This window comes from Rhipicephalus microplus, unplaced genomic scaffold (assembly GCF_043290135.1).
Source record: "Rhipicephalus microplus isolate Deutch F79 unplaced genomic scaffold, USDA_Rmic scaffold_32, whole genome shotgun sequence".
Lineage (NCBI taxonomy): Eukaryota > Metazoa > Arthropoda > Arachnida > Ixodida > Ixodidae > Rhipicephalus > Rhipicephalus microplus.
Window position 1 is genome coordinate 2239115 of NW_027464605.1, and position 20694 is coordinate 2259808.

Consider the following 20694-nt stretch of genomic DNA (forward strand, 5'->3'; position numbering starts at 1 on the left):
GACGAAAGAGTCTCGCCTTGTTTACGCTGACGACTACTGTAGCCGCTAAGTTTTATCAGCAGTACCAGCGATGACTACTTTACCGAAAGTTGCCCTCAGTTCTCCCAGACTTTCCAGCTGACGGTGAGTTTATTCTTGTCTGTTGTGGAATGAATAAAGTTATTTTACTTACTGCCACAAAACAGAAATAATGAAAGACAACATGCTGTGTTGATAACTCAAAATATTTTCTACGTGGGTCAGCTCTTCTATGCGAACGGTCCGATGCTCAGATTTCGGATATGAATGTTATCATCCGAAGATGCGCTAAACTTATGAAGACATTGCATTCCTACTAATATAAATGATGTCAAACCCACGGAACATTTGATGGCAGTGGCTAACTTCTGCAATAATATACAGCCAATCGAGCTAGATGTTAGAAGCTCAACCTAAAGAAATGCTTGTTGTGTGCAAAACCTGAAGTATATTACGGTGTTATTAGAGGTGTTGAAGAAATTTCCACGACAGTGCCATACTTCGCCCTACGTGTATCGAAAGCCTTTTTTTGGAAATACACCTTTGGTTACATGAAAATTATAAATATTATGAACCTACAATTTTTTTTACGTTTAAGCAAGTTTGATGTAGAGGACAGAATGAATCGTTCTGGGAGCTATACGCGAATGGCATCGATTACTTACAGGGCTCTTGTCCTGTAAAGAGTGCTTTGCTGTACATACACTAAGAATGCAAAGAAGCACCATTCAACTGAATATTAAGTTTGGTCTAGTAGCAAACGCGATTGCTTCCTTCTCGGTTTTGGCATATAAAGTGTCATTTACCATGATATTTGTGACGCTGATAAGTTGTTCTACCAGGGCAAGATTGCAATAAACTATATCTGCCTATTAAGTATCCATTGTACTTGAACGAACGTGCTTCCGAAAAGCGTGCATAATTCTTAACCCCAAGAATGAAAAATACAGATCGCAAGCAAATAAAGTAGCGAAGCTGACTGACCAGTTGCGCAGGGATAGTGCACTACACGAGAAAACATTTATTTTATTAGCTAATATAGCGTGGTTACGTAATATTGCCAAAATTACTTCACTGTAGCAACAGTCCATTGAGCAAGAAGTTGTGTGTGGTTTTCTTCTTAATTACCACGGGAGCACTAAAATGTCATTAAGTCAAGTTTACCAATGAAGAAATAGTATTAGATTTTTCTAGTGTAGTATAGGTATGTGGAAACGGCTCGGTTAAGTAAAAATAATTAAATACCAGGTTAAGCATGAGGCTAAAATAAACTAATGAGACGCTTGCACATCTAGTCATCGGTGCGTTATCGGCGCGGTGGAGTGGTAGAATTGAGAAACAGCCGCATGGGCCGAAAATAGGTTGGGTTTTCAAACACTTTAGAAACACTGCTGTGAAAAGGGGCTTGAAGCGCAACGTTGCACGAAGTTTTTTGCTCTGTGGACGCCGCAAGCGAAATAGTGAGTGGTATTGCGCAACAGAATACACGTGGAAAAGTGGTTCCAGCCGCGCTCACGACAGGTACGAAGAACTGCGCGCTAAATTCGTGCCACAATGCGCGGTTTTGTGTCTCAGACAGGTATACTTGTCGCAAACAGCTTGCGCAGTAATTAAGTTGCGAAGCGATTGCGCAATGATTTGAGCAACCACAGAATCTAAAATATGACGAAGAAAAGGCGTGATGTTTGGTGGGGCAGGGGTGAAACTTGTTTTCAAAAGCGCAGTTGTTTACGCTTCGAGCAGGTTTGCATAGCATGCGCCAAAAGCTTCGACGGGCATGCATTACCGTAATTGGGCAAGCTTGACTACCGAGTACCGCATGTGTTAGGAAAAGCGAACGTATTAGAGAAGCAGTACGGAGTGAGGGCGCCTGATGCAGAGTGGTGGGGAAGGAGATGTGTAGATGGCGTGAAGTAGAGTAAAGTCTAGTCAAACAAAGAGTGTTGAGGCAAGGTGCCGAGATGGAATCAGAAGGCTAGTATTTGGTGGAGCGGAGAAAATGGAGGAAAGGACGTGCGAAGTGGAGAGGAGGAGGAGAAGAAATAAATAGAGCGACATAAAATGTATTACCAGGGTGGGATTTGCACCCGCGTATCCAAAGTCCAAAGGCGAGCATTGTAACTGCTCGACTGCCCAGACGCGGCAGCATAGCAAGCACATGTCGGTACCACGTTATCGCGTTGCCATCTACGGGTGAAAAAAAATACAGAAAGAAATATTGAAAGACAGAAAAACAGAAATAAAGAGAAATAGTGAGTCTTGTTCTCATTTTCCTAGCACAATCAACGTGATGTATTGTTAAACAACACAAAAAACACGTGGGTACAGCAAGAATACAACATGGGCGCTCATTTTTAACTCATTTTCGGAAAGAAAACACACAGAAATGTAAACAACTGGTCATGCGCAATGTCTCCATCCATGCGCATGACCAGTTATTTCCATATAGATATCCTCTTTTTCCAAAAAAAAAAAAGAACACGTCAGTTTAAAGTTAGTGCCCGTGTTGTCTTCTGGCTGTGTCCACGTGTTTACTTTTTTGTGTGCAATTTTAAAAGGTGTTAACAACTAACAAGGTTTTCTGTACTACTGCAACATAATATGTTTAATGAGAGCCTGTGTAAAGCCACAGTTAGGCCGTATGATAAAAGCTTGGCTGTAGAAAACAGTTTCGGAGTACCCATTATCGAAAGTGGCAAATCAAGTTGCAGGGCTACACGATGTATTTCGGCAACATAGTCAATATGCAACAAGTACTGCTACAAAGGTACTATTTCCCATCTCATCACTAGATCTCAAAATCCGCGCTGATAGATGTAGTCTCAGTAGAAAGAAATGCAAATACGGGACAAAGCTTGTTTTGTATTGTTTTGTGACAGTAAAGAAACGCAGAAGGAATAACAGAAAATACACGAATTCAATAAGGAGGAGTGGACGAAGCTCCTGGGTATCATTTGGGTAACCGTGAATCTTTCGTACTTTGCTTATTCGAACATGCAGAGGAGAGGCAACGCGTATGTACAGTTTATGCAATATTGTTTTATTGGTCGTTATATAGTCATACTAAGCGAGGGCCTTTCGCTGGTGAGAGTGCTTTCATGATCGTTTTTTTCTCGATGGCAGAAAGAGAATATGTGGCCGGGAACCGTCTTGTTCTTTATTGTCACCAGCATCTTCGTAATCGTCATGTCGTACAATGTGGGTGCTGTGCCGTGATGGCAGAAAAATAATGTGTGGTCTAGAACGCGCTCGTTCCTTATAGGCATCGGCATCATCGTCATAGAGGTACGACGGTGGACATGGCTAGACCCTAGGGAGCTTCGCCCCTAAAGCGACGACACAGAAAAAGAAACACACAAAAACAAGCGCTGGTTTGCGCTTAGGGCTGTCTTTTTTTTTTGTTGTTCTTGTAGATATCTTTCAAGCTGTTTGGATTCCCAAAGTAATTCACGAGTGAGGAGGCTGAGCAAGGAGTAAATCAGAAAGCGGCATCGATTAAATATCTGTTCAATTGACCGGAAAGCAAGTGATTTGGACTTCGCCAGCTGTTCAGTTTATGAGCCGATTTCCCGCCAGCGTTTCGAAGAGATTCCCGTACTCGCCGCTCGGGGCCGCGAGTGCCGTTTCAGTCGCTTCATGCTCGGCGCACCAGCGATCGAGCGCCGCTGGGGGGTACGATGTCTACACGGGCTCGGGGACGGGGTTCGGGCGACGCCTCTCGTCTGCCTTCATTCGCGAGCGCGTTCCTGTAGCATGCCGAAAACAACCCGGCTCTCCGAGCGATCGACAACACGCTGTAACGAGCAGCCGCCGAGAATGCTCGGACAGCGTCGGGATCGGCGTTTTCTGTTTTGAAAGTGCGTTTCGTAACGTCGTCCGAGACTCTCGTCCGTGTTCCGGCCTTCTCGTTTACGGCAAGCGGTGATATTCAGTGCGTGCTGTGGGGTGATGTGAATCCGTGCCAGTCGGTGAAAGCCGCGCCTTCGGCTGTGTTTTCCGCTCTCTTCGCCGGCTCGACGCCTCGGTAATTTAGCGGATTAAATTGGTGGTAATTCACCTGTTCTCAAACGTACCCATGCTGCTGATGTCTCGTTGATGCCTGCCATTCTCGTGACAGCGAAAGAAACACGTGATAGCCTTGCCTTTGTAAGAGATGTCAGGCGACAGCTGTACTCCAACTAGTAATATATAGATTCTCGTATCCAGCCAGTCTCGCAACTTGATTTGGAGAGTAGCTAATTAAGTTGACAGCGAGAGTAATAGTCATTTTAGAAAACCGTATCAAGTGGTAGCCGGTAAGGTGATGTTGTCCTTACTTTTGACGGGCAAGTGCGCTGTATGGAGGTACGCTGAATGAGGTAGCTTGGGATGCTGAAGCTGTGATGAGGAAAACAGATTCGTACACTTATAGCCAAAAAAAATGCTTGACGCTTGACCCATCGATAACCTGTCAATCGTAAGATAAAAGCGGAACTTTATACAGTAGGCTTAATAGTGCAAAATTATGTGTTGATTTTGATAATAATGTGAGTTTTTCGGTACTGTCGTTACGTGGATGCTTACGTTTGGGTATATTTGATCGATAAGTTGGACAGTTGTAAAGAAAAATTCAGGTAGCTTTGCATAAGTTGTGACAAGCCGGAAGGAACAGCGTATCTTGCGAAACAATAAATATACTCGGTTTCAAGTGTCCTCTCAGTCCAACAGGTTGATCGGATAGATGATCAATTCTACATGTAGACTCACTATAACAACGCTGAATACCTCTAATTTAATTGTTCTATTACAAACGCTTCAATAGCTTCATTAGCTAAAGCTGCTGGACGTGGCAAGCAGGACGACAGTGGATACCAGATCAACATTGTGCTTTAAACCTTGTGCATTTCACAAAATAAACCCGAAGCACACTTAACAGTATTAATGAGACCACGTTACTCAAATTTTACACTCCGACTTCAAGCTGCTTATTGTACTGGTCAACTGGTTTCGCTTGGAATGCGCGTTTTGTAATCTGAAGCTCAAGTCAATTTGAGCATTCCCGTTGCCAAGAAATAAGAAGAAGCGTGGTCGTCACCACTGAAGAAAGAGATATCTGCGATTCTATTCCCGTCAGGCGCATTTGCTAAGCGAACTTTATCGCCTCTTCATAATGAGCACTGAAGCAGAGCCCCAGGCGGACACCGCCTTCATCGAGAAAGGCAGCAGCGTTGACAGCGACGGCAATGGCGAGAGCTTTCACGGCAACCACAGACGCGTTAGCAGTGCCAGTAACAACAACAACGACGCACCGATGATCAACATTGACCCCGGTGTGGAGTCCGGTCTGCTGCTGCGCGTCCCGGACCTTCCGTTCTCTCGAGGTTCCGCGTCGGCCGAGTCCCTTAGTGCATCGACTAACCAGTTTCTCAAGCTACCTGCATCCGGCGAGCACCGCCGCCACTCGATGCAAGACTGCAGCAACCACCACGGCCACCACCACCGGCACCGGCACCGCGACCGAAAACGCTCGTGCCCCGACGTTCGGGGCGCGTCCTCGGCGGACCGCCGACGCCGGGGAAGCCGCAGCCCGCTGGCACCCCACGGCCTGGTGGTCGGAGGGGAGTCGACGAGCGTGACACCTTCGTCATCGCGCCGCTCGAGTGCCAGCAGCCTGAGCCGACGCTCGTCTCGTGACAGCGAGAGCTGCCCGCACAGCCGTCGCTCGTCGCGAGCTGACGAAGGAAGCCGCAGGTGGGTTTTTACGTTTTGTATTCCTGTTCGATATTGTTGGTTCTTGAAACGTATGCTCAGTTGAGAGATGGATAAACGTGATCACAACAAAAGCGGCAAGCAGTGAAGTGTATAAGCTGTCACAACAGTGAATTTAGGTTCAGGAATCTGGAATGTCAAAGTGGAGACTAGGTTTATGAAGCAAAAAAAAAAAAGAGCCACATGACCTTTAGTCATGCGTGCAGTACTGAGTTGGAGTTTACAGCGTTTCATTATTGTGGAACGAGTGTAAGAGCAACAATAGACCCAGAACAGTGGCATGTATTAATATTAATTGATGAGATTTCACATTCCTAAACCGCGATAAAGTTACGAGAGGTGCCGCAGTGAGATTTTTTAATTTGGGATATTTAACGTCCACCTAAATCTAACTACGTGAGCCTCGAGCATTTCGCCAATTGAAAATGCGGCCGCCTCAACTACGACTCAATCCCGCAACCATTAGATCAGCAGTCGACATCATAACCACCAGAGCTCCATGGCTGGTCACACTAACAGCATGTGATGCGCAAGGAAAACACAACAGCCGCAAATAAATGTTGCTGCGTTACGCAAGAAACACGCGAGGCACAGTATATGCATCCTGTACAACGTAAAAAAACTGGGAACTTGGCCTTCAAGCGTTTATAGCTCATAGTGATTGGAGCTGGGGTCGTTACGGTGTAATATGGGCAACGTGCACCGATAACGTACCAAAGGTATAGGAAAAGGCTTGATTTGTGTGCCTGAAGCAGCTAGAGTGTTTCGTTGGACGTATTTTAGATTACTTGCATTCGAAGTTTTATCGCATGCGTCAGATATGTTCAAATGCGTATAAATGTGGAAAGCGTTAATGTACGAGCAAAAAAGTGTGCTGTTTGCGTCTGCTGATAATGCCGGAAAGCACGCTTTTACCAATGCTTAAATTTGTACTCGTGCCGTTGATCGCCAAAAAAACTTCAATTTAGACCTGATAGTCATTTTCGCAGGTCGAAACCATTGTTGGTGGTTGTAAAGAGTGGCGATAAACTTGAAAGAAAGCTTCCCGAATATTTGAGAGCATTGAAAAAAGCAAAGAAAGCCATTTTAGACCGCATTTCATTCACATAGCTGTAAGACAACTAGAAAACATGGAGCTTCTGAGAAAGTTCTTTTTTATTTCAGCGTGTCAGTGCACGAAACAGCGCAAAAATAGCGTGACATACGACGCCCGTTTTATCGCCCACGTTCAATCCATGTCACAATATGCCCCCTTGTAGTTTCCTTCGCTGAAATGATTCACACGATATAAACTCTTTAAAACGCAGGCCTTGCTCATAAAATTAATTTTATTCGCCTCTGCCCAGTCCTCGTGATTTCCACGTGACTTCTAGAACCGTGGCTGAGAGCCATAATCTTTGTGCCACAACCAAAATAGCCTTGGTGTTTGCACTCCTCGCTAGACGTGCAATCTTGCGACCAAGAGTTTTAGCTGATTTACGTATGTTTTACGAGGAATCTTCAAAGCCCGGATTAGTGCTGTACACTGCGCTATAGACGCACTAAAGCCACTTGATGACATACTTTTATTTACGACATTCACTCTCGTGGCTGTTAGATTGGTACTTCCATATGTAATTAAAAAAGTCATCTACATAAAAAAAAAGCTAGCAGTGGTAGGCCGCTTGCGTAAACTTAGCAGATTACGACTGTGAAAAAGAAGTGAGCACTGAAAAAAACCACAGTTCTTGGTGGGCTTAAATGTAGGCGGAATCAATTTCGCAGGCCTAGTGAAGAGCTACAAATCGCTAAATTGTCCTAACTTGCACAGCTGCAACTATATGCACAGATTTTTTATGGCTTGCGATCAGGCAAGATAAGTTCGACAGAGGATTCCGTGATATAAACCCTCTGTGATATAACTCATATTGGAAGTCGCAAAATTTTTAGTTTTACAAATTAGAAGGCTGGCGTTTATTCATATTGAATAATTCAGACAAAGTCAGTGATCTTAGGTGCTGCGTTGCTCGTCAAGATTAACACCAGTAAGTTGTTTTCGCGGCATAGTAAAGCTAAGCTTCTTGAAGCTTAATGAGGCAGGTGCAAGCAACGTAATGACATTCAACGCGCAACGTAGCAGTGCTAATAAACGAGGGATCTTGTCAGTGTCCCGAACGAAAAAGACTCCTGTTGCTTGCATTATTATTTATTATGCACAAATGATTACCTCAGAGGTTTTTTTAAATTTTCAGATATTTATATTTATTATATTTATATCTTTTTTGTATGGTATATGTTTAGTATTCATTTATATGTACTTACATGGCATGCTTCGCCTGCCTGAAGCATCACGAATATTTTTTTGTTATACGTAGTTTAGATTACTTGCGTTCGAAGTTATATGTATTTATTTTGCCTAGGCCAAGTTGCAACACACGCAAACAAGTCGTCAGTCTTACGCACTAAAACATGCAAACAGTGAAAGCACTCAATTTATATTTTACAAAATCCAGGTGCTTTGCAATGAGCATCAGCACGTGTGCCTCGACGACGCATTGCACTCAATTAAATATTTATGAGCCCACCAGAAGGAGCTGAGCCTATCGGCAAAGAATACTGGTTCACGCAGATTTCTGCATGTTCTCTGGTACACGCACACATATAGGACTGAATACGAAACGAAAAAGAAATTACTCGTCATTCATTCAGACAAAAAAGGTGGGTTCATCATGATCGCCCCAGTAATCTCATGCATAACATAACTTCCGCTTAGCTCTCCCTCTCTCACTTCGTGATGCAAATTTTAGGACTCAAGGAAGTGACACTAACTCATCAAGCGCGATTTTACTGGGGCTGGAGGAGTTAACGTTGACACATTCTAAAAACAGAAATAAGGCGCGTCGTAGTTTCTTAGCGAGGCAATGTTCGTGTGGCTGTGCATAAGGAAAGAACCCCAGAAAAGGCGTTGGGTACTCTAGATGAATAAGTGATGCGCAGTTAAGCAGCTATTGCAACGCCGTATGTAGTAATGCTATTCAGTGCAGCCCAAGTTGCAACTTGACCCTAATACGTAAGGGTACATAATGGAACGTTCTCTTGTGCTGTCTCTGACTGCTGGAAGAGATGCGTGAATGCTTCGCATAGGCACGCGCAAGCTAGGGACATTTTTCTTCTAATGCGTGCGACGTTTCCTGCCTACTACTCTTGTTTTTTTAAAGATATTACAGGGGGACGTTATCTTAGATGCTGTAATTAAGAGTCTGTATAAGTTGCGCAAAATGTAACAAAAAGTAATTATTAGAATCAGAAGTCACTCTGTCAGCCAAAAACGAAGGTAGCTTTGCTCGGCATCAGGAATGGGGACAAAGCCTGCAATGACCTACTCATTTTCTTGTCCGTAATAATCAACAAAGCAAAGTTTAAAGCTAGCCAAAATCTAAGATTAGAAGACTGAGGAATCATTGCTCTCTTTCAGCACGGGAACTGCAAAAAACGGGGACGAATAAATAATTCTATCTGATTCGAGCACCACTGTTGCGGCATCTCCGCAAAATTGTAAAAAAAAATGCTTGACAATATTTTTTTCTTCTAGTAATCAACCCCAAATCACAAGATTAACAAAACCAAAGCTGCGAAACAATGTTCTCTTTGGAAATGTAGATATTCTGTTGGGGCGTTCAGCCAATACAGACCCATGTAGAGAGCAGCGGCTTCCATAGCTGTGCTGTTGGTATGTGTAGATGCTCCGGACACTGTACAGAAGTTAAAACAATAGAGCATTATGAAGCACACCTTCATAAATGGCACCCGTTATTACTCTACGCTGTAGATTTTCTAGCCAGTCAAAAGAAAGACGCCAGAAAATACTGCATTCTTCTGGTTAGGCCTACCCGACTGGGTCTTTTATAGTTATGGTGCTTGGCTGTTGACCTGAGCTTCAACTCTGGGCTTGATCTGCCTGGTTGGTGCAGCACGGTAGACGAAGAATGAAACATTGCTAACGACGAACGAGAAAAACACAGCGCCGTGTACGTGTCTTCTTGTGTTATCGTTTGCGCTATTTTATTCTTCTACGCTGTTGACCCGAAGGTTGCGAGATTGAATCCCGACCGCGGTGACCGTATGTCGATTAAGGCGAAATGCTGTGCTTACATTATGGTGTACGTCAGAGAAGACCTCATAATCCCAATTTACCGACTGCTCCACTATGGCGTCTCTCGTAACCAGCCGGGTAGTGGATTTGGGCAATGAAACTCCAATAATTACTATAATAAAGCCTAATCTTACAGTGGCTGTACATGCGCTTTCTTCTCACAGGTCTTCTAAATGCGATGACAGTCGTCGCTCGTCGCGGGCCACTGACGACACTGGTGGAGGTGGTCACAGCAGTCGCCGCTCGTCGCGAAGTGTCGGCGAGGACAACAAGCACCACCACCACCGCTCATCGCACCACCAGCACAGGCGCGAATCGGCGACGGCCGCAACAGAAATGCCTCACAGGAAGGGCAGCTCTCTGCTTCCGCCAGACGCGGACACCGGTAGCCGTAGGGCCTCCAAGGTCCCTGCTCTTCTGGTCACCGACGAGGAGACTGGCCAACAGCGCAAGCCCGACGACGAATTGGACTCGCCCAAGCGCCGGATTATCATTCTGGTGATCAGTTCAGTGGCGTGCTTCATTCTGCTCATGAGTGTTGTGCTCATCGCCGTCACCCTCACCATCTCGCCGGCCATCGACAGCATAGGTGAGTTACGTTGTAAAACGTTTTACTCCTGCTTCCACTGCGGGAGGCACCGAGTTCGATCCTAAGTGCCGGCCGGCCACCCACCGGTTTTCAACGGATACAAGCGGGCGTTGGAGCGATGCCACAGTGGTGCAAAGCTCAAGTTATTTGGAAGATTTCAAACTTGCTGTAGGGAACCTATGGCTCTCAGGTGGTACTCCTGTGCCGCTATTTTCCAGCTATTGGGCGCAACGAATGCAAGGACATTAAATTGTAAAGAATAATTTCTGACACAATTGCACTTTCGTTAAGTATAATTCTTTGGTCAACTACCATGTTTATTTTCAGAATAGTGGAACTAACGAATGTTATGCTATTGGTTAGCTTTATTAGAATATTCGCTGAGGTGGATTGACGTTAGCCAACCTTTTACTAAAATTACCTACATTTTGATAAGATCAGCCAGCCGAAAGTACCTGCCCATGTTTTTATAAGGCTGCTGTTTTTAACCTATTTCAGTGAGACTGTCACCTTTATCATTCCTTAAAAAAAAAAAAAAACTCCAGGCATGCGCGGAGCGCGCTTCACAGTCTCAGCGAAAGCAAGAATAGCGGCCTTTTGTAGCATTTTATTAACACTCTTTGGGTAACTACAACAACTATACTGCTGGGTACCCACTGCGCCATGAATTAGCATATTTTTTGTGTGTTACGCCAGCATTCACTGCGCTATCCTTCGTGATTCTTTGGAGAATTATGATATCCGCTACACACTTCCTAGGAATTTTGTGCAATTCTTGTGCAGTGGCTGATGACGACGAAGAATTGTGACTGAAGTGGGTATGTGCCACAGTAAATATGCGATCAAAGACAGGTTTTCTAATGGGTTAGAGCATTGGACGACCTATTCGCTGCGCAATTTGCAGTGGGTATGTGCACAGTGGGTATATGTGCGGCAGCGGTGGTGGCGGTGGGCAACTATGGCGCCGCGTGTGACCCGTGTTTGGAACTCATAACAGTGTTCACTGTAAAAAGCGATGGCATGAGTTTTCACAGCAGTTCATAGGTAGCAACCGTATAGATAGTATGTTGGCTTATACTTTTCCGATTTAGCCTTTTGTTTGAAAAATGCCAAAGCATAACTTGCTCTGAAACGTCACTCCGTAGTTATCTATGATATTTAATTAGAATTTACTTGGCATGCGCCTCACTTGTGTAGACTTTATTTATAGCAACAGACTACACTTGCTACTATCCCGTCTAATCACGCTAACTGCTTGTCAGAGAGCAGACGAAAATTCGCACGTCCTTGCGATAATATCAATGATGTGATCCTGATCGAACAGCGAAGTCTACATGTCAACCTAAGGCTACAGTTGTATTACTAATTCCTGGTCATTGGGAACAGGCAGCAAGGAAACTGGTTGGGATAACAGTTTTATGCTGATAGTCTATAACCGTCAAAGCCTTTAATAGCTCTAAAAAATCGCATGTTTATCGGCGGTGCTACTTTTCTTCCACTTTTACAAGAAACATTGCAGGTGCGGAAAACGGACAAAGAAGGGAATGATTATGCAGTCGCCTGCCGTAAAAGAGAAGGCGACACAAGCGACACATTAAAAGCAGAGAGACTAACCAGGTTAACATTTAGACCGAATACCGCAGAGGAGAACAAGATGTGGGAAACGTGCCCTCGATGTTCTACTTTTCCTGAAGAAAGCTGAATACGAAAACTGACTTCGTGCCGTATTCGTCGTCGAGTCATTTCCGTACATAGCATGTAAAATTGAGCCTTCAAATATTCCCACCACAAGAAGAAACCGTACCGCAGTCAGCCAAGATAAAGAAAGCTTGTGCTCGGTAAAAAAAAATGCGCAGAGAGACGTGAAAGCCGGGCTGAATGTGTGTTTGAAATGCTTAATTCAAAATTCAGGGCATGATGGGAAACCGATGATCAAGTTATAATGCAACCACATACTCATCGATGTCGCGCTAAAATATTTAGTGATTCTCGCGAATGTTTCTCAATAACTCTTGGGGCAATAACTAGTTCCGCATTAAAAAAAAGTCATAAAGTGACCTTTCTCGTTCTTTATAGAGGCAAATTTAGCGGCCTCAAACCCAGAAAAAAGTTTTCATGAGAACGGTTTCCGAATATGTTTGTTTGAAGTTCTGAGTTTGAGTGGCTCACTCGTGCGGGTTTTTATTTTTTTTTTCAAATCACACCAAGAGATCGAATTAAGCATGGTTTTACCCATGTGTATCGATTTCACTTTCAAGTGCAAATTCCTACATACGTGCCAGTGTTTCTAGGATGAGTTTCACGAGTTAGCACGCAAGCAAGAGAGAGAAAAACAACAAATGTTTTTTTTTCTACAAAGATAAGTTTTGCATGTTGGGTATAGTCCTCAGTTTTGAGGCCCCATTGGCTTGCGCCCCTGCACGTGCACTCTCGATCAGCTTATGCGGCGGCTTCGAGCTGGTCAGCGTCTCCCAGGAAGAATGTTATGGGGATAAAAAGGGTGGAATCCTGGCGGGTGTAAACATTCACAGGTGCAGTGACACACTGTGAGCACCACTCTACGGTCGGGTAGTAAGTAGGATATTCTGAAGGGGGGGGGGGGGGGGGTTAGAAGAAGTGACGTATGAGGAGACTGTGGAATGAATTGAAGCTGCCATCATGTAGCTTTCTGGGGTATTGGTTTCTTGGGAACCGAAAACGTCTCGTATGATCTTGCTTCCACTTGACGCTTCAAACGGGCGAACTGCCAGGTCTGATCTCACGGTGCAAGTTAAATCTAAAATTGATACGACGCGTTCGGAAAGGGTAGTGCCGAAAAGTGCGTACGTGTTGCGAGACGATCGATATCACTTACAGAATTCCGGTGCACCTTGCTGCTGAATCTCATTTCGCGTTCCGACAGGAATAAACAATTTGAACGAATGGCACTGCACGAGAGCAACGTTACTGGAATTTTTTAAGAGGTAAAGCAACGCAGAATTCTGCTTTGCTTTTAGCGTCTTCGCTATTCTAAGCTTCTCCGCCGACCGAATTTGCCATCTGTAATAGCGAGGAAAGGATATACCCGATCAACTTTACATTTCCGAAAGGATCACGCGCCAGCAAAGCAGTTACTACAAATTGCTTTTGCGATGCTGGTTGATAAGACCAATATATATATATATATATATATATATATATATATATATATATATATATATATATATATATATATATATATATATATATATATATATATATATATATATATATATAGGCCTCACGCAAATATTGGCCTACACGAGATTTATCAGAGTACACTTAAGAAATACGTATTTTAATATTATGCGTCCAAGCCAGGAAAATATGCATATTAATATTGTTCACTTAAGCACTGTGAAGCTTGCAAAGCCAAAATAAAAAAAAAAGACTAATCCAGCGAAAAGAAGGCGAAGCGATGCGGCAAGCTTGGTAAAACAGACTTAGAAAATGGCCAGTGGGTAGAACGGATGCCTAATGAAATTTTATTTTGATCATCGGTAGAGACGCATAAAAATAAAGGTACAAATTTTAAAGTTTGTGTAGTTATAAAATAGAAGGAAAAATGTATTCAGGAATGGAGCAACGAAAACTCCCACGATGGACGAAACGAAGCTGTGGAAGGAACATGGTGAGATATTTTTGAGTCGCTTTGAAGAAAATAAAATAGCTGGAAACAGCGTCACTTTATCTACTTCGCAGCTTTTGCCTTTCTGTTTTAAATTATTCACAATCTGCTTTTCTATGAATAGAATGCACAATGTCCATATCAGATGTCCTGTTACGAGCAAAATACGGCGAGCACCTGTGCACTTTTCCGCCAATCAAATAAACATTTAATTTGCACTCAGTAGTGTATAAACCACAAATATTTCTGATTACTTCACTTTAGAGCGAGGTAAATGAAAGTACTCATCACAAGACTGCACTCTATGCTAAACACTGTTCGCATGTGCCCTACACTTCGAATCTCACGATGGTAGCTCACGAAATCTGCCAGTGTTTGCTGTTAATCTTCGAACGCTTCTCTGCTGGCTTCTAAATGTTTGTGAGTAAGGCAAAGGAATACCATATATAGTATCCCAATGCCATATCATGGCCCCTATATTATATAATACTATATAATGGCCCCTATACCATATAAGGGTCATCGCAGTTGGTAGCTTGAAGCCGCACAGCTCTGGGCTTTGTCTCACAAGGCAGTTTGTGAAGGCGAACTTAGCATATCGAAAAGTTGTGCGGCACTGTCTGACGACGCACACGGTTGGCATATGGAAGCCTAAGCCACCCAGAACATGCAGTAGAACACAACCTGACATAACAGGTAAGAAAAACCTGGGATTCTGCACTGAATGCACCCTTACAGCTAAGCCAATCGGGAGAGAGGCAAGGATACACACGTGACACCGCCTGGATGTACTTGAATGTAATACTAAGCATGCAGGTCACTCACTACGATTGCACAGCATACAATTCAGAGCGCAAAAACTGCTCTGCTACTTTTTTTCTTTTTTGGGTTTGTATAAATTATTTACGTTAGAGAAAAATAAAGCTAACGCTTTCTTTGTAACTTCTTACACTTTGACGTTTCGCTGACGTCATGTGTCAGCGCCTAAAGCAGCCAATGGTGCCACATAGTCACTAGCGAGCCCCAAAAACTGCGATTTCAAAACCGGCGTCATTAATTACTTACTGATTATTGTGAAGAAATATTTTGCACTCGGTACATCTAATATTTATTGAAGCAGAAAAAGTCGCAACAGGGAAATTTTATTTTCGTTTCGGGACCCCTCTAAGTAAAAAAGGCACTGCCATATCCACAAAGTGAATGTTGTTAAAAGAGCTTGCTCGACGTTGATCAGGTGAAACGCGAATACTCTTTACACATTCTTCTACCATCATATAGAGGCCCAACATGTTTGCTTGACGGCCCACCCACTTCGCTTCTGCTTTGCTGGCCCACAGTTCCGGGCTTGCTTGACGGTGCCACCTCCTTATTTCGGCCTCCTGCGCTTTCCCCTCGAAGTCCTGGCGATAGACCCCAGCTCTGCATTCTGGCGTGTTCATACTGCAAGCGGTAACAAACAGTGTTCACTTAGTGAGCTCCAGCGAGGATCAATAAAGCATGCCAAACTCAAGTGCAGTATAAAAGCGCGGCCCTTTAGTGGTAAGCCCTTTAACCTGAGCTCGAGCTGAGTGTGCGCCTCTAGCGGGAGCAATGAGAACTAGTCTGTACTCCACAGCAACGGACAAGGCGAGAGCGTAGAAGCTTTACGAGCTAGTACCTAATAGAAAAAAAATAAATGGCTTTCGGCGTCAATGTTACGTGAATGCACGAGATTCCCTGTGAACTTTTTTATACCTTGTGAGGCCGGAACTACTGGAGTTTCGTTATGCAGTTTCAAAACATGTTGATCAAGGCCTCTTTTCAGCTCCCGAAATTGAATTCAGTGTTCGTATCACACAAAACGAGAAGACTTTTGAATACATGGTTGGGATCGGGAAAAAACAGCCACATGAGACTTTATTCTGTGGACCAGATATCGCAAAATGTCACTTTAAGCTGTAATTGGAAGATATCAAAGTTTGTCATTTAAATAAATACGTCGCTTGCAATTTGCTTTCTCACACACGTGGAGATGTTTCGCTATATACTTTTGGAGCCTTTGACTCAAGGGGGCCTGTTTTTTTTTACTAGTTTTTTTTTCAATTTCTTGACCACTTGTTTTTGTCTGATGACAACAATTCCAGTGGGAAAGGTTTTCTCGGGGCAATGCTCCTTCGGGTTACGATCAAGGGAGCTTAAGCTTGGCTTTGCAAAAGCAGTCTGTTCAGCTCGAAAGCTCGGAAGCCGACGTAATCCACTACGGAACTGTTTGATGGCGCAACGAGCGTGCGCTTCGTGGAGGAAACGTCGCCATGGCAACCAAAGTTTTCCAGAAATAGACCAATCATTACTCTCTCGGTAGATTTAGCCCAGATTTCATACGATTTCGAAGCTTGTTCGATCGAGGCAAGAAAGCTACAAAGCTGAAAAGAGCTGACAGACATGGACAAAGCTTGTATATTCACCGATAAAAATAATATCGTTCTCACGAGAGGATCACAGGCTTGGTACAAGCTTGCAAATTCACACTGGCGTTAACCTTAAGCCATAAAATAGGTTTGTGTGCAAGTTGGTTTTCAGAGGGCTATTCCCAGTCTAATGATGCTTGCACCTAGCAGATTTCATTTGACAAAGTTCTTCAGTTGTGCTTTGTAAGTTGTCATGGTCCTCATTAGTACCATAAATATGCGGTTGAGCACATGCACTTATGGCGCAATTCTGCCCTCCCACAATTTTGTCTTTTAAATTTGAAGCATTTCATGGCGAACTTCACCGACACTGAGCGTATCTATCTATCTATCTATCTATCTATCTATCTATCTATCTATCTATCTATCTATCTATCTATCTATCTATCTATCTATCTATCTATCTATCTATCTATCTATCTATCTATCTATCTATCTATCTATCTATCTATCTATCTATCTATCTATCTATCTATCTATCTATCTATCTATCTATCTATCTATCCACTTACGTTTGGGTGCTCTCGTAGTCACCCTCTTAACTTGGCGGGAACAAAAATTAGCATGGGAGGGTAAGATAGTGTGACGAATATGACGTGCTGATCAAGACATGAATAAAGTTACAATCCTGTCGTGTACGTCGTTAAACACTTCCCGCCAGACAGTGGCACATACCCACGAGCGGGTATGTGCCACATGTGATCGACACTTATATAGTATCTACCCGGCAATTGCGACAACACACGGGCGATATTGCGAGCGTTGAGAAATACCTGACATCGGTAGCGTCGATCCGACAAATGCGAAGAATGAATGTCAGGGTCCCAGCTGGAATCAAACCCAAGCATTCTGCGTGGCAATGAAGTATTTTACCACAGAGCTACGCCAGGTCTCGGAACTACTCTTCAAACCGACGCTAATCGTCGTGAAACGTCAATAGTGGTTGCAGTGCTGCTTATAAAGTTCTATAAACATTACAGACATACTCCTTTGATACAGCCGTCACGTCAGGTTAGCGCCAATTGGGGCTAGTTGCCGTGCGCTGAAGTTGAATTGTGTAGCAATGTCCAGGGCTAGCATCCTCGCAAGCATCAGCGCTATATACCAGCTTCGGGTGTTGCTAATAAGCATGTTCTTGTTGGTATCATTGTGCAAGTGCAAACAACTGGTTACTAAACATCTGCAAGGCTTCAACATATGTCTGTGAGTGCAGCATTTGTACCTATATTTAGCGTCATGACGTGTCGCTCATTAAAAAATCGCAACACTGTCACCCGCCCTCCGCATGCTTCGCATAAAGTCGATGCTCAGGTATGTTGGATCTGCCGAATTTTTTAAATGTTGTACGAATAACACTATTGATATTGGCGTAACGATTCCTTGATTACAATTAGCAGTGCAGTAATCTTTGCCGAGCACGAAAGCAGGAATAATTATGAGATCTACGTACGAAGGATGTCACTAAGGGCACCTTCGCCTTCACCTAAAAGATCTGTTAGAAAAAAATGACTTAAATAAACTGTTTTGGCACTATATAATTGCGAGGTCGACAAGCGATACATATCTACAAACATCTGTCTAACAGAGAGAGAAGTACAATGTCCCCTTTCCCCCCACATTTTTCACGATAAAATGTGCCTAGGAACATAAAAATGAACCGGATAAAGAAGTTCTGAGGTAAGGACTTTCTCCTTTCAGTCATTGTTTCATTTATGTTCATAGGTTGTGTAGGCACGCACTGGGAAACTTGTTTTTGCGTCTATGGTTTATTTGACAGACAATACGCATTTAACATGAGAAAATGCTTCCACTTTCGCAGACAAAATTTATCGACGAAGACGAAACGGATGAACGTAAGTATGCAGCTGCTACATGGACGGCACCACTTGTGCTACTAAAGGGGCTGTTTACAGTGAGAAGTACTTCTTCGTATCTGTCGAGTATGTTGTGTAATCGCAAGCAGTGCTCTCTTGAAATTCCGCTCTCTTCAGGAGATGAGATGCATCGGCGGGTCAATAAGCCTCGATATAAGGTCCAACGCGAAAGAGGGGCAGTGTTGTGTTCGTCGTCGATCTTTATCCGCCATTCAGTTGGTAGGTAGCTTAGAGTTCTCCCCATAGTAGGGTGCACATAGTGCTCTAAACCATTCACAGTTTGTTCTAAACCTTGCGCACTTATAATCTTGTGATTCACTACTTAAGCCGGCTTGGCTGCGGAAAGCCTGAGCTGCTCTAGGCCCTTCGGTCTATTACATCAATAGCCTTTTCTTGCACCAACAATAGTAGGCTGACACTGTTCACACGCATGCCCCAAAAAACAAGCCGATGAAGAAACAAAGTTCAACAGTAAAAGTGCATCTTGTTTTTCGATTCCTAGGGAGTGTCACCTGAGACGTGGCATTGGCTGGGTGAGTGGCGTTAGGTAGTATTAAATGCTTTCCAATATCATCGATTTTGTCAAAGGAAAAAAAAATGCCAGGCCTACGCGGAATGTGCAGCACAGTCACAGCGAAAGCTAGAAGAGCGGCCTTTCAGAGCCTTTTCTAAACACTCATTCCGTACCTGCTGAAAGCACGCTGGACAGGTACCCCCTACGGAAATACTTTTAATAATTTCTGAGTAGTAGAGCCGTATTTGCCATGCTATTATTTTACGTCATTTTTCTGAGAACCGTGGTGTTCGCTAAACACTTGCAAGGAATTTTGTGCCAATTGTTCACGTAGTGGGTGACGACGATGAGGAATCATGCCTTAAGTATGCGTAACTGTAACGCCTCCTGCCACTGGCAATACGTGATCAAAATCAAGACTTCCTAATGGGATGGAGCGATGGACAACCCACTCGTTACGCTGTTCGGATTGTGTTACACCTCATTGTTCTTTTGCTGTTCTGGAACGCTGTATTACTCACGTTAACGCAATTCCTTTCCCGACATCAAGTCTGCCTTAGGGAGCTTTGCGAACAAGTCTCAAGCACTGTCGTGGCTCAGTGGTATAATACTGGACTGGCACGCAGCGGACCCGGTTCGAGCTCCAGTGTGTCCTTCGTACGACTTTTTTTTTCTTATTTCGGTATAGTGGTTATGGACACGGGTGGCGGCGGAAGACAGCTACGCTGCAGCGCGTGCCCAAGTTTTGATCTCATAACAGCGTTTGCTCTAAAAAAAAAGACAGTGCGCCATTGTTGTTCCTTCGACGAAAGAAGATGATAAATTGGGCCACTTAATTCACGCTGGCATGAAGAACACAACATATCTGTCGATAAGACGAGCCTATGCAGCGAAAAAATGGTATATAGACCGTCTAGCTACCTCTTCAGTAAAGTGCCAGTAAGCCATCAGGAAAAGAGTTTGTCGCAACTGCGCCCTACACTAGCACAATCAGAAATTATTTGCAAGAAAAATCATTGCCCTATTACTGAGGCACGTGCACCAATAAAGCAGTTGCTTTTAAAGCACATTTAATTACCTTTCCCCGCCGCGATGGTCTAGTGGCTAAGGTACTCGGCTGCTGACCCGCTTGTCGCAGGATTGAATCCGGCTGTGGTGGCTGCATTTTAGGAGGCGAAAATGCTGTAGGCCCGTGTGCTCAGATTTGGGTGCACGTTAAAGAACCCCAGGTGAGGGAAATTTCCGGAGCCTTCCACTACGGCGTCTCTTATAATCAAATGGTGGTTCTGGGATGTTAAACCTCACTTATTAATCAAATCACTTAATTGCCTTTGAAATCAGCGTTTCAGTTAGGTCTTTATGATTTGCTTGGAACATCTCATTGTTTAATATACATTGACGAAAAGTGCGTGCCTGTACAAGAGTGCTCAAATAAATAAAGGGCCAGAAAAATAGCTGGGCGCACACTATATCGTTGTAGCTAATCCATCCTAGTTATGCGGCCTCTAATACAACTGGTAAGCCTTGATTATAAAAAGAAGTTAGATATATGATCGATAGCGTAAGAGGGGCGAAATATACCTTAAAGTGGAAGGTAACCTTAATATATATATATATATATATATATATATATATATATATATATATATATATATATATGTGTGTGTGTGTGTGTTATATATATATATATATATATATATGTGTGTGTGTGTGTGTGTGTGTGTGT

General features: G+C 43.6%; 1 protein-coding gene across 1 annotated transcript; it reads left to right on the forward strand.

Annotated features, from left to right (window-relative positions):
* The first annotated feature begins 3719 nt into the window (after window positions 1-3719).
* Window positions 3720-13037, forward strand: LOC142786776 (uncharacterized). Its single transcript, XM_075884418.1, has 3 exons — window positions 3720-5748; window positions 10063-10487; window positions 12871-13037. The coding sequence occupies exons 1-3, from the start codon at window positions 5168-5170 to the stop codon at window positions 13035-13037; spliced, it is 1173 nt and encodes a 390-aa protein (XP_075740533.1). The 5' UTR covers window positions 3720-5167.
* The last annotated feature ends 7657 nt before the right edge of the window (window positions 13038-20694 follow it).

Bases quoted from the DNA above. Each gene is read 5' to 3' on its own strand.
- LOC142786776 (XM_075884418.1), top strand. From the start codon at position 5,168: ATGAGCACTGAAGCAGAGCCCCAGGCGGACACCGCCTTCATCGAGAAA. The intron at 5,749-10,062 runs GTGGGTTTTTAC...TTCTTCTCACAG, and splicing joins GCTGACGAAGGAAGCCGCAG to GTCTTCTAAATGCGATGACA. The intron at 10,488-12,870 runs GTGAGTTACGTT...TGTTGGGTATAG, and splicing joins GCCGGCCATCGACAGCATAG to TCCTCAGTTTTGAGGCCCCA.